The sequence below is a fragment of the Sinocyclocheilus rhinocerous genome, unplaced genomic scaffold (assembly GCF_001515625.1).
Source record: "Sinocyclocheilus rhinocerous isolate Xijiao unplaced genomic scaffold, SAMN03320098_v1.1 scaffold1294, whole genome shotgun sequence".
NCBI lineage: Eukaryota > Metazoa > Chordata > Actinopteri > Cypriniformes > Cyprinidae > Sinocyclocheilus > Sinocyclocheilus rhinocerous.
Window position 1 is genome coordinate 1,876,543 of NW_015656157.1, and position 13,449 is coordinate 1,889,991.

At 37.0% G+C, this 13,449-nt stretch overlaps 1 protein-coding gene across 1 annotated transcript in view; it reads left to right on the forward strand.

Moving 5' to 3' along the window:
- The window catches only part of LOC107719642 (CUGBP Elav-like family member 5), a 229,164-nt gene that overhangs the window by 15,447 nt on the left and 200,268 nt on the right, over positions 1-13,449 (forward strand). The window contains exon 3 of the mRNA XM_016527127.1: positions 5,793-5,875. Coding sequence (XP_016382613.1) covers positions 5,793-5,875 — 83 coding nt within the window. The remainder of the gene's footprint in view (positions 1-5,792; positions 5,876-13,449) is intronic.

Sequence of the window (13,449 nt, forward strand, 5' to 3'; positions counted from 1 at the left end):
AAACGTAGCAAGGAGATCGGTAAAATAATCCATGTGACATCAGGGGTTCAACCGTAATTTTACGAAGCTACGAGAATACTTTTTGTATGCAAAGAAAACAAAGACAACAACTTTATTCAACAACTCGTCTCCTCCGCGTCACCCTGGTGCCATTTTGGAGAATATCCACTGAACGTAAACAGCGTATGCTGTGTCAGCTGCGTCACGCTTTGATTTGAACGAAAACAATGTATCCGCGTGACGCAGCTGAGCTTCGTAAAATTACGGTTTGTATTTTTACCATTGATAATTTTAACATTGACAAAATATAGCTAACATTAAATATACATGCCTTAAGCCTAATCATTTTTACAAATACACGTGGTAAAATAAAAATAATTATTAAATACTATGAAAGTATTGTCTATAATAATCTGAAATAAATGTTTTAATATGACATTAATTTGTGATGTTATGTGTAATTTATTGTGTATCGCCCCCTATAACGTGCTGGGACGGTCAGTTGAGCGCAAGATCACAGCGCATCTTAATTCTCACAAAGATGCGTTCTGTGTTCTCGCATCCTTCCGAGTTCATTCTTTCAAGGTAGCCTGGCAAGACCAGTCTCCACGAGAACACAAAGTCCGTTCTTTGCGTTCTTGGAATTGAGAAATAGCCAAGCTCTCTTCTCGGCTCACTCGGGGCACAGCTGCGCTTACCTGCAGTCGTGAATGCAGTGATGGACAGCTGTCTTTCCTCAGTCGACTGCTGTTTGGATTTTATGTGATTTCTTATTGTGGTGGTGATATTATGATAACTCGGTTTCACTGATTCATTTGATCAGAAGTAATTTCATTTTGTAAGATCTTTTAGTAAGATCATTTTTGTATCATTCAAGATCAAAGTAATTCCAAACTTCGCAGATCTTACAGATCGAATATTCAACAATTTTTGCTCACCCCTAGTAGAGGTGTGCAATATTTATTGTCTACGATAATATCATAATTGTTTTAAAGGGGTGGTTGATTGCGATTTCAATTTTTTAACGTTAGTTAGTGTGTAATGTTGCTGTTTGAGCATAAACAATATCTGCAAAGTTGCGGCGCTGATAGTTCAATGCAAACGGAGATATCGTCTTAAAATTCTGGCAGTTTAATGCCTACAAAAACGGCTCGTAGGGACTACAACGAGTTACTTCCTGGGTTCTTATATTTTTGATTCTTGTTCTTTTCTAAATACTGTTAATTGAAAGGATTTGTTGTGGAGTGAGGGTAACTAAAATAGTCTAGTTATGTTTACAGTGTTTATTATGATGTTTGTAAACATTTCGCGTCGGCATTAGGCCTATTTCTGAATGAAATAATAAAATGCGACTTATACGCGACTTACGTTTTTTCCCCCTAAAAAACACATTTTTCTATACGCGTAGCGTATTTTAACCATGCAGCAAACCTTTTTCATTATTTTGATAAATGACTGAAAAAATGTATAATTAAATGACTTTTTAAACCGTTTAACTGATTGTATTAATTGATCAAAATTCTCACGGTCGGTTAACCGGTTAACCGGTTAACCGGTTAAAATGAACATCCCTATGCCGTACTGTATTAAAGATTTAATCAGGATAAAACCGTTGTGACGAGTGGGGGCGGGGCCGAGAGCCGTGGGAACGGAGCGAGGCCGGTGGAGTAATTGATAATGAGCGACACCTGCACCACTCACCGGTCTCGAGTCCCACGGAGGAGCTCCGGAAGGATAAAAGGAGGAGCTACGACAGTGAAAGACGAGAGAGGACCAGGCCTGGATTTTATTTTGTGTTCTGGTTCTGGTTCTGTCCTGAGCTTGCACAGGTTCTGCGCGATCCTCTTCACTAATATCTTCTGCATCTCAATCGGGCTCAAACTGATAAGCAATATTGACGATGTCATGGTTTACAATACAACTGGAGCACATGCCGCTGAGCTGAGGGGCGGGATGTTTAGACGCGCACTAGAGGCGGTTTAGCCAATCACAACACATTGGACCAGCTAAAACCAATCTGAGCCCATCATGTATTTCTGAGGGAGGGGCTTCATGGGAGACTTCACTTCACTTCGCGTTTATGGGAGAAGGGTCAGAGCGGTGTAGAATAAAGGTAAATTATGTGAAAAATAATGCGTTTTTTTTTTTTAAATGAAGCCATTAACAGTTTAGAACTGCACCCCATAAACACAATCAAGCCTAGAAAAAAACCAGTCAACCACCCCTTTAATGATGTGTGAGCTGACATTATTGAGTATGTGTGAGTATATGCAAAAAACAAACATGTCTTGAGAGTCCAAAAGCATTCGCTGCGTAAAGAAGCCTATTAGATTATATTTAGAATGCACCTTTAACTCAAGTTATGAAAGCAAAAATACCCCTGTATGGGTTTTTGTTTTTTAGATTTATAAGATATGATATAGTTGGGTAATATCACAGAAGTAAGGGTGCCTTTTTCCCAAATATCGGTGCGTGAGCGATCGCAAATGTATTGATTTTATACAAAAGTTCAACAAACAAGAAATGCATACTAAACGAGGTACATTATATACACTATTGACATTTTTTTCTGTTTTGCCAATGAAAATAGTTACAAACAAAGCCAGAGCAGGATATTGGTACATCTCAGAGCAACACTGTGGTATTTCATTTCATTTGAACGAATCATTTGAGCCAGTGATTCAATGATCCATTCATAAAGACAGTCGCTTGCTTTGTTTCTAAATGAATCAGGTGTTTTGAATTAATCATGTGAATAAATTATTCAATGAATCACTCATTACGAGAGGGCCTTGCCGCCATCTACTGGTGGTTTTAGTGTCATATTTATTTATCCCTGACAGGCCTAAACCAGCCAAGGTACCAGGACAAAAACACACTCAGCAAAACATTGTTTTATTATCGCTATTGAAAAAATCCCTAAAATTTCGAAATATAATTTTTTGTCAATATCGCACACCACTAGAATGGAGTGTTTGAGAACTTGTTTGAAACAATCAATTTTAGCAATTCTGTTTGGTGACAATAGTTAAAGAAATACCTCATCTTTAAAGAGTAAATACACAGTGTTTATTCCGTTGCAATTGAACATGGGTGAAGAAAGAGAAGGTGACAAGGCAGAGAAAGCGACATGGCTGACTGCTTTGTAGTTACTTTCACATTTACAAAACTGTGATCCTCACATTGCAGTTTGATTGTTGCCAGTGAGTCTGTTATATCGGGCAAATCCAAGACTTGCTTTACTGTAAATACATCTACCAGTTTGCACTGTTAATGTCACAAAAACTAATGGGCTCAGAGATCTTCTTCCTGCAAAGTCACCTGTTCTGTGATACCTGTGGCAGAAGGGTTATATAATCTGGTGTGCATATGTGCATGTTTTTATGAATTCACATTTCTGTCTTTGGGACCCAAGAGGTTCAAAGTTTCTTTTCCTAGTTCTCCGCCACTGTTTGCCTCTCTGTCAGGGTGTCAAGGGTAGTCAGGGCTTATTCCAGCTGGCAAAGAGTCTCGGACAGGGACGGCTGGCTGATCTATGGACTTGCTCAAACACACACACACACAGGCACACGTACACAGAAACACACATGGGCACATCCAGTGTAAAGCGGACTGGACAGGCTCCCCCATGTTAGAAAATAGACTGTCTGTATTTAGCTTGTCTGCAGGGACTCCTTGCAGCACCTCTGGCCTTGCCATTGTAAGGGACGCAGAGGCTTTGTGCTGGCTCGTTTTTCCTGTGCTGGCGAGCGGTGATACTCGATAGAAACACAATGTTGTGGGTGGACTTGAATCTTGAATTAAATGATCAATTTTGGTCTATGATTCAAAGCTTTGATGCTAGCATACAGGACCATCTTGGGTCTGCAGCCTCTTACCTAAACTCGCTTTCCCAGATTCATGTCCCTTCCCGCTCTGTGTGATAAGTGAATTCATCAAGGTAACTTTCAGAAACCTTCACTTTCACTGTTCCTCAGTGGTGGAACTGACCAACCTTCTTCCAAATAGCACAAACTGTCCCAATCTTCTGAAAACAGAAGACATACGGCACTTCTAGAAGCAAATGGATAAAAAAAGCCAAGAAGTAACTTTTAGGGAACTCTTAGGCACCAAGATTAACATATTTGGCATCATGGATCCAAATATGGCATTAGCAACCAACATCACTTTTATGTTTATTTATTTATCTTTACTTTTTTGGGCTTTTTTCCAGAAACCTTTACTTTCACTGTTCCTCACTGGTAGATCCGACCAACATTCTCCCAAATAGCAGAATCCATTACAGTCTTCTGAAAACAGAAATCATACAAAACTTTACAATCGACTGACTAACTAAAGCCAAGATTTATTTAAATCTGCAACTAGTCAGCGACAAAACCTCTAGATTGCTAATCGCAACACTTTTCTAATGTGCACACTTGTGAGACACAATCTCAATTACATATGAAGAGTTTGGTTCCAAAACGCGATAAACGCCATTTAAAAAAAAATTGAGTTCCCGCCAAAATCAGTATTGTATCTGGTCAGTATTGAAAAATTTTTAATTTTACACAAAATGCGATATCCGCCGTGTTATTCTGTCATGTTTTCTCCCTATCTTTCCAAACCGCGACAAACGCCAGTCTCCCTTCTCTGCAGAATGCGATACATCCGCTCAACCAATCACAGCGCACCATTCCACGCATTGTAAACAGTAACTGACAAGCTACGCAATATCGCGTTCATAATCGCAGATGAATCGCCTTCGATTACGAATGCGATATTGCGTAGCTTGTCAGTGATCTATGGCTCTGTGTATTAAATGCCGCTCCATCTGAAAACACATGATAGAGATTTACTACTAATCACAGAACCGGCTTTACTGACGAGATGCACGTGACAATCGCATGCTATTTATCGTGCAGCCCTAAAAAAAAGGAATAATTTTGACCGCATTGATGAACCTGTGTTGGTTTCTGCGGTGGGGAAGAAACGTAAGCTATTAATAAGATTAGTCAAATTAATCAAAATGGATTTATAGCGTTTTGGAACCAAACTCTTCATATTTTCTGTCTCCTTTTCCTGTTCAGTGCAAAAACAAACGCAAGTTTTTTTTCATTGTCTTGTGTTGCCAAGTTTGTACAAAAGTGAATTTTGGGATCAAAGATATTTGGGTCATAGTTAATTTGCTATTTTGGGATTGTAGATCTTGTAATTGACGTGAGTTTGTGATTAATTCCGTAAAGATTAGTTGCGCAACAACTTGAGAGAAAACAAGAACCTGTGGAATGCGTGACTAACTTTAGTCTTGTGGTGGATGCTACTTTTCTGTAGTTTTCTGCACTTAATCTTTTGCTCTACCTAAAATTTGGCAAAGTCCCTGCTGGAAAAAGCCATCTTAAACCAGACTAAGCTGGTTTTAGTTGGTCCCCAAACCTGATCAGGCTGGTCTGTTGGCTGGTTTTAGATGGGTTTTGTGCACTTTTTAGTTGATCAGGCTGGGAGGCCAACTTAAACCAGTTTAGGCTGGTTTAAGCAGGGTTTTTTTTAAGCAAAAGTAGCACTATTTGTATAGTGTTCTTTCTTACTACCCTTATAGTACTCATTTGAAAGTCGCTATGCATGTAAGTGCCTGCTCTAAATGAATAAATGTAAATGCTTTTGTCCTGATTGTCTGGCCACTGTTATTTGCTACAGGAAGCTGTTTGGTTACTTGAAATGACTTTGGCCACCCGTCGATATCAGGCAGTATTGAGTTCAAGACCACTGTCTATCGAAGTCATTGAAAGTCTCCTTTCCTTTTTGTCACACAGGCTGCGCGTTCCTCACCTACTGCGCCCGCGAGTCGGCCATCAAAGCCCAGAACGCCCTCCACGAACAGAAGACACTGCCGGGGGTAAGTCCGCTGCCAGCCTTTTGCCTCACCTCTTTAAGACAGCCACCATGCCAGTCAAAGCTAAAGCCGTATGTTTTAGACAGAGAGCTAAAGCCTTTGGAGCAGAAATCAGTCGATAACCCAGCCTTTTAAGATCAGGCTTTGAGCTGTTTCATGGTACTTCTCCCCGAGGACATTTGCAGGCATTGATCCGATGCTTTCAACGCAGGGCTTGGGGATGCAGTGATAGCAAATGTCAATTCATTTGTTCTCTCAATTTTTCCAAACTGCTCCATTTACGCAAAAAGCCAGTGAGTCATTGTTGCCCAGTTGCACAAAAGTATTCCAGACGCACAAAAATAAACATAGCGGGGTGCAGCGAGAGTGTTTCCATTGACGGTTGTGTGCTTCTGAGGATGGCTGGCAATTGCAACGACATTCAAAGCACAAAACACACAAGGAGGTCCGACAGTAGTCTTTGCGGCCGTACACAGCCATAGTGAATGGTATAACAATGACATATTGTTGCTATGATGCCAGACAGATCTCCTGAAGTAACCTGCAGGAAACTTGGATGCACAGAGAGCAACGTAGATGCAAATATAGCACCAGCAGTATTGCTTTTGTGCCTTTTTTCCCCTTTTTTTGGACCTCTAAATATTGACATTATTTGTTTATAGCATTTTTTTTGTTTTGTTTTTGCTTTGCTTTGTCTCATTTTGTTTTGTTTTTCGCTTTGCTTTGCTTTGCTTTTTGTTTTGTTTTATTCTACGCTTTGCATTTTGTTTTGTTTTATTCTACGCTTTATTTTATAAATTAATATATTTTACGGTTTTATTTTTTTATTTTGACGACATTTTATATTATTATTATTTATTTGTTTGTTTATTAATATGGCATCACATATAGAAATATGGCACCAGTAACATTGCTTTTATACTTTTTTTTCCTTTTTCTGTTTTTTGACCTCTAAATAATGTCTTTGAGTGGGTGCCAGGAAATTTGTTGGTTGACCATGTCGTTTTTTTATTTTGTTTTGCATTGCTTTGGTTTGCTTTATTATTAAATTATTAAATATTATTGTTTTATTTTTTTCTGTTTTCTTTTTGATATTGCAGTTAATATTATTACTGTTTGATTGTTTATTAATTTGGCATCACAGATGCAAATATGGCTTTGCTTGATTTTTTGTTTTTGTTTTTGTTTTGTTCTTTGCTTTTGCTTCATTAATAAATATTATAAAGTGTTATTTTATTTTTTATTTTGAAATGACATTATTATTATTTGTTTGTTTGTTTTTACTTTATATTCTTCTGCAACTTTAGATTATTGTTTTTTTGTGGTTAATTGTACCAAAATCCTTAATAGTGAAGTTGCTTCTTTATTCCTTTTTAAATACTATTTTTTTCCATTCTAAATTATATCATGAGCAATTTAAGTCAAACATTGGATAATTTTCAGAATTTCTTAGTATTTTATATGTTTCCTATTGTGCTCAGTTTGGCACGATGGTTCATGTTTGTCAACCATTGGTATTACAGAGGTTCTAGAGATTTGCAGTAGAAATATATATACGTTCAGAGATGTCTTAAGGTTGCGGACCGTTGAAACCTTCTCGTAAGAAGCCTCAAAATGAAAAGCTTTAAAGAAGAAGCCAATGACAAGTGGTATCCAACATTCGATTTAGTGCCACTATGTCAAACACACACCCACACACCCTTTTACCCCCAGGAGAACATTTGAGCCTGAAAGGAGAAAAAAAAAGATGAAGGAGGGGGCAATCAGAATGTGACACATGTCATCCAAGCCTGTTGAGAATATCACAACTTCCCCATTGCACTGTGGGGTGAGAGAAATGCGCACATGTACACAGACTTGCTGCATGTGTGACATCATTGCATCAGCTTCACTTACCAGTGTTGTCATCCCCTGAGACAACTGTGAATAAGGTAGTAGGTGTTTGTTGAAGAGTCTGAGAACTAGAGGCGTGTTTTTATGTTCATGCGTTTGCCTGCTAGGAATAGGACATGATGGTTGACAATTTTTTCGTAGATGTATATTTTAGTTTTAATATTTTAGCTGTGGTGCTCTAATTAACATGCTGACAGTGTGATGCACGTTAGCTTTTACAGTTTGCACTGTAAAATCCTCTCAGGAAAATGTGCGTCTTCTAAATTTAACATATTCAAAACACTGCGTCTGTAGCCATACACATTTAAACAGACATCTTTGACTGTTGCATCATGTCTCGCACTGTTTTTTTTTTTTGGCGCCACAACATGAGTTACGTTTTTAAATCAGTGTGTCACATTTAAATTAAAAAAATAAAATAAAATAAAAAATCCTTCATTCGGTTGCACTCTAGGTATTTGTGAACACAAGAACATGTCTTAAATACCCCTAATACCAGTCTAATTATTCAGGGTTTTTTCTTAAAGGCACAGTTCACCCAAAAATTTTAATTGGCATTGTTTTCTCTTCCTCATGTTGTTCCAAACCTGTATGAAGCTCTTTCTTCAGACTTGTATGATGTTCTTTTTTTTTTGTCCATACAATAAAAGTCAGTGGAACCCAATGTTGTTTTGGACCCAACTGACACGAGGGTGAACATATGACACAATTTTCATTTCTGAGTCATAATTTTCTCACCCTCTGTTCCAAATCTGAATTCATTTCTTTCTGTTGCACAACATACATTAAGATGTTTTGAAGAATGTTTGCAACCAAACAGTTTTGGTTCCCATTGACTTCTATTGTATGGACAAAAAAAAAAAATAATACAATGGAAGTCAATGGCAACCGAAACTGTTTGGGCGCAAATATTCTTCAGAATATCTTCTTTCATGTTCTGCCGAAGAAATAACTTCATACAGGTTTGGTAGGACATGATGGTGAATAAATGATGATAGGATTTTTGGTGGACTAAACCTGTAATATTAGTCACTCAGGTAACTCATGACTAGTCCATTTTAAAACTATGTGCTTAGCGAACACGCTCTTTCCTCCGTGTATATCTGCTAGAGTGGCCTGCAGTGAGTCTTGGCCAAACAGCCTATTCCTAAATCTTCCCCAACATCCCCTCCTCGATACGTTGATGGTAAGCAGATATGCCAGTTGTTTGTTTGCTAAATCCTGCTTGATATGCAGATTGCCAGAGGCTACAGAGTAATTCATGTAAACTATGGTTCTCTCAGAGAGGACCTGTAAGTTATTTATGCTTGTGTTTTGTCCTTAACTCTTGACTGACTGTCCCTCTTAGCAAAAACCTTGATGGGAGGTGATGAGTTAGGCTTTTGGTCCAGTGTTATTTATAATAGTTTCTGTTAATATTCTATTAATTGGAAATTAGCTTTTATTTGTATGTTTTTGTAATTTTCTGTTCTTTTGTTTTTTCTTAAGTATTACTAATTATGTTTAATTTATTTTTATTTATATTTGTTTTGGTTGAGTTTGTTTTTATAACTTTCCAGTTAGCAGTTTTAGTGCTTCAACTTAAATATTTCAGTGAAGCTACTAAGGCTTAATTATTTTATTATTTTAATAATTAAGGCTAAATTATTTTAAGTTTTTCATGTAAAATTTCTTATTAGTTTTAGTTAACTATAACTACCCCTTTTCACTCATGTCATATGCAAAGTGACACCTTAAAGGGGACATAACACACACAGTTTCTGCCAATCTCGTGAGAACCCATAGAGTACTGTAGTACTCCATACTTCATATCTCCGATGAGTCTTTAGTTTGATCAGATTTATAAAAGACAGATACAGTTTAACGCTTCTCTCTGAAAACTGTTGAGCTCCTGGAGGTGTGCCGTGGGCGGAGCTAAAGAGTCACGAGCACGCGCAGCTTTTGCGTAGCGATCGTCTGCAAGCTGTGACATCGATATTAATAAAACAGGAACAAAAACTTTATTTACTTAAATTTGATTTAATTTGTTTATAAAACATTTGTCACTGAAATGTTGGGAACAAACAAACACACTTGCACAACTCCGTTGTTGCCCCGGAGAAACAAACTGCATCCACTGTTCCCATAACGCTGGGTTCTTTGAGAAGCTGAACAAGGTTATCTTTCCCTTACAACCAAAAACACACTTCTTTGGTGACTGTTGATTTCGTGGTCTCAAAACAAAATGACAAATCCTTTTTGAGCAAGTCCTGTGCTGAGCTGCCGACGACTTCTGCAGCCCGAATGAAGCGCGTTGATTTGCTGCTGTCGCTCTCGCTCTGGTTGATGTGTGTGCGCTCTTCCGGGAGAAGTGCCCATACAAGGAATTCCATCCTTTAGGAAGTCATGCAGGGCCATACTCAGAAAAAAAAAACTTTTCGAAACTTATATGAACCCTGAAGGAGTGTTTTTGGCACAGAAATATTTTGTCATATGTTCATCTCATTTTTTGAAAATTTTGGCCATGTTTAGCATGAGAATCCAACTCTTTAACTGTGTAAAAAAGTCAGAATGAATGAAATAGCATTAGACCCCTCAGCCCCCTTTAAGGCCAGTTTCACACGGCTGTTGTCTCTGGTAAAGATCATTATATGCAAATTATTAAATATCTATCAAAATTTTACATTGTGCACTCCTAGTGGCATCAACCGGAATTGCAAATATAATGACTGACAGGTAAAATTTTTTACTTAAATAAAAATGTTATATTTTAATTAAAATAAAAACTGTCATAGATAATTTCGTAAGATAATTTCTATATTTTTATTTTTCATTACAGTCTTGAATGTGGAAAAATCATAGTGAAATATCATCCAGTTTGAAGATGAAGTGTCCTTTGTGCGCCCCTAGTGGCATCAGGTGGAGTTACAAATGTAGTGACTGTTTTTGTTAGTTTTCCTGTTAAGTGTTATTTTGAACAAATGAATACATATTTAAGAAAATAATTTTTTATGGATAATTTCGTAAGATTGTTCTTAGATTCTGTTTTTCTAGCATTTTCCAGATTTTCTTTTTATTCTTCATTACAGTCTTAAATGTGGAAAAATCACAGTAAAATATTGGGCCGATATATTGTGCGTCATATTGTAACGAATAATCGTAAGGGGCTAAATTGCGCGCAGCTAGCAGTTGTGCAAGAGAAACAACAGCCAATTGCATAAACGGCCACATTTTTCTGGATGGATCATCCCCAGAGTGCATCTCACATGTAGCAACTGCCAAGATCGATCAAACAATGTAAATCCTCCCAGTTTAATTCCAGCTGGGATTTCACGGAGCCTTCAAGTTCAACGTACTGCTAAGAATCGCTTTGACAGGGGGGCACATATGAGTACCATAGGAGTCGGAAGACACCCTAAGGCAGAGGAGGAGCAGGAGGAGGAAGTTGGGTGAAGGCGAGGAAGACATTCTGACAGCTGTCCGCCTCGATAGCGCGCTTCCCCATCAGTGACCTCTGAGGAACATCAGCTCGCAATGTGCGAGATGTGGTGATAACATCACCATGTATACATGGCAGCTTGTCAGGATCATCTAGGGCTAACTGCGGTGATCTGTGTATGTTTGTGCGTAGTGGGATGGGTGGTTGATTTTGTTTGTGTGTATGCGTGGTCAGTGTCCAGATGGCCATTTTGAGCCATTTTGTAGTTGAGTACTTTAAAACGGGCATAGAAATTATCTAAAATGTGTGGATTAGTAAGTCATTAGTATGAATGAATATTAATAAGGTGGTGTAACCTTCGGCCAACTGATTTGGCAAGAGAGCGCTAGACGTAGTAAGATTAATGTTTATAGGTTCATTGAATCCATGACCGCAACAAAGCAAAACAAAACTCTTTAAAAAGTTGGCATCCCGTGGTAACTAGGAATTACACAAGCTTCAGTCTGGATCTAGCCCTTACAAAGACCTGAGATGACCGAACACCTGAGAAGAGATGATGCCAACCCCTCAGAAGACCTCAGATAATGCCAACCCTCAGACAACATACAAAACTACCAAATTTTGCTATAAATTTGATCGTGACGTATAATCATTGCTGTTAACAGTGTTCACCGTCAGTTTGATTACATGACATTAACTAACTGCTTGATTTTTACCGTACATTTCTGCCATATGGACATCAACTTGAGATAGTCACCACTGATAAGCTATTACTACATTTAATGTAGAAACTTAAATTTTCTGTAAAGCTGCTTTGCAACGATTTGCATCATGAAAAGCGCTATACAAATAAACTGGAATTGAATTTAATTGAATTTGGCTAAGTCCTAAGCTCTAATAAAAACCAATTAATTTATTACTTGAATACTTATTATTAAAGTATTAAGATTATTGTTAATGGTTCATTTTTATGTGAATTTAATAATAATAATAATAATAATAATTTTTATTTATTATTATTATTGTTGTTGTTGTTAATATTATTAAAACATTTTAATAATAATAATATTGATGATGAATATATAAACATACTTAAGTTATGAATTTTTGATTATTAAATTACAATTATTTTTAGAATACATTTATTAAAAAGTTTTTATTATTAATAGCAAAAACAATAATAATATTGATAATGAATAAATAAAATACTTATTTTATTGTTGTTATTATTATTAAAATAAAAATTATTATTAAATGTATTTTATTAATAGCAACAACAACAACAACAATAATAATAATTCAAGCACATTATTAAATGTATACTAACTTATAACTTATTGACTATGTAAAGGATGTATGACTCTAACAAGAACCAAACGTACCATTACAAATCAAAATTCGATTTCATGGAAATTTTTATTGAGGTCACTCAACATATTAAAGGAAAATGGTAACAAGAACACTGGAACTACAACATAAATTCATCTCAGCAGTATTTTAAGTGTATTTATATAAATCATGCTCCTCCGTTTCCAAGCAGCTGGTGAAAAAGATGATTCATAATTGCAAATTGAATTAGTTGCATTATAGCAGCTTACCATTTTTAGAATCTATCTAAATTGCTTTTAATCCACAGATTTAAGTTGCAAACAAGGTTACAGTGAAGATGCGAAATGTATAAAAAAATCTACATGGACAAATATGTGAAGATATTTATGGCACGACTGCCAAAATATGAAGTTATATGTTTTTTTTTTTTTTTTAAATAGATACTGTACGCCATCCATCTAGACTGGAACAGGACATATCACACTGAGTCAAAACAATGTGAAGGCAAAGAAACCTATTTGTTTCGACATGCTCACAACATCTCTGTCAAGCCTGCTGTGCATTTTAAAATCTAGTTTGGCATGGCATACGTATATTACATTTACATTTACATTTAGTCATTTAGCAGACGCTTTTATCCAAAGCGACTTACAAATGAGGACAATAAAAGCAGTCAAAACTAACAAAAGAGCAACAATATATAAGTGCAAATGACAAGTCTCGGTTAGCCTAACGCAGTACACGTAGCAAGGTGTATATAAATATATATATATACACCTTCACACACACTCACTCACTCACTCACTCACTCACTCACTCACTCACTCACTCACTCACTCACTCACTCACTCACTCACTCACTCACACACACACACACTTTCACACACACTCACTCTCTCACTCACACACACACTCTCTCACTTACTCACTCACACAC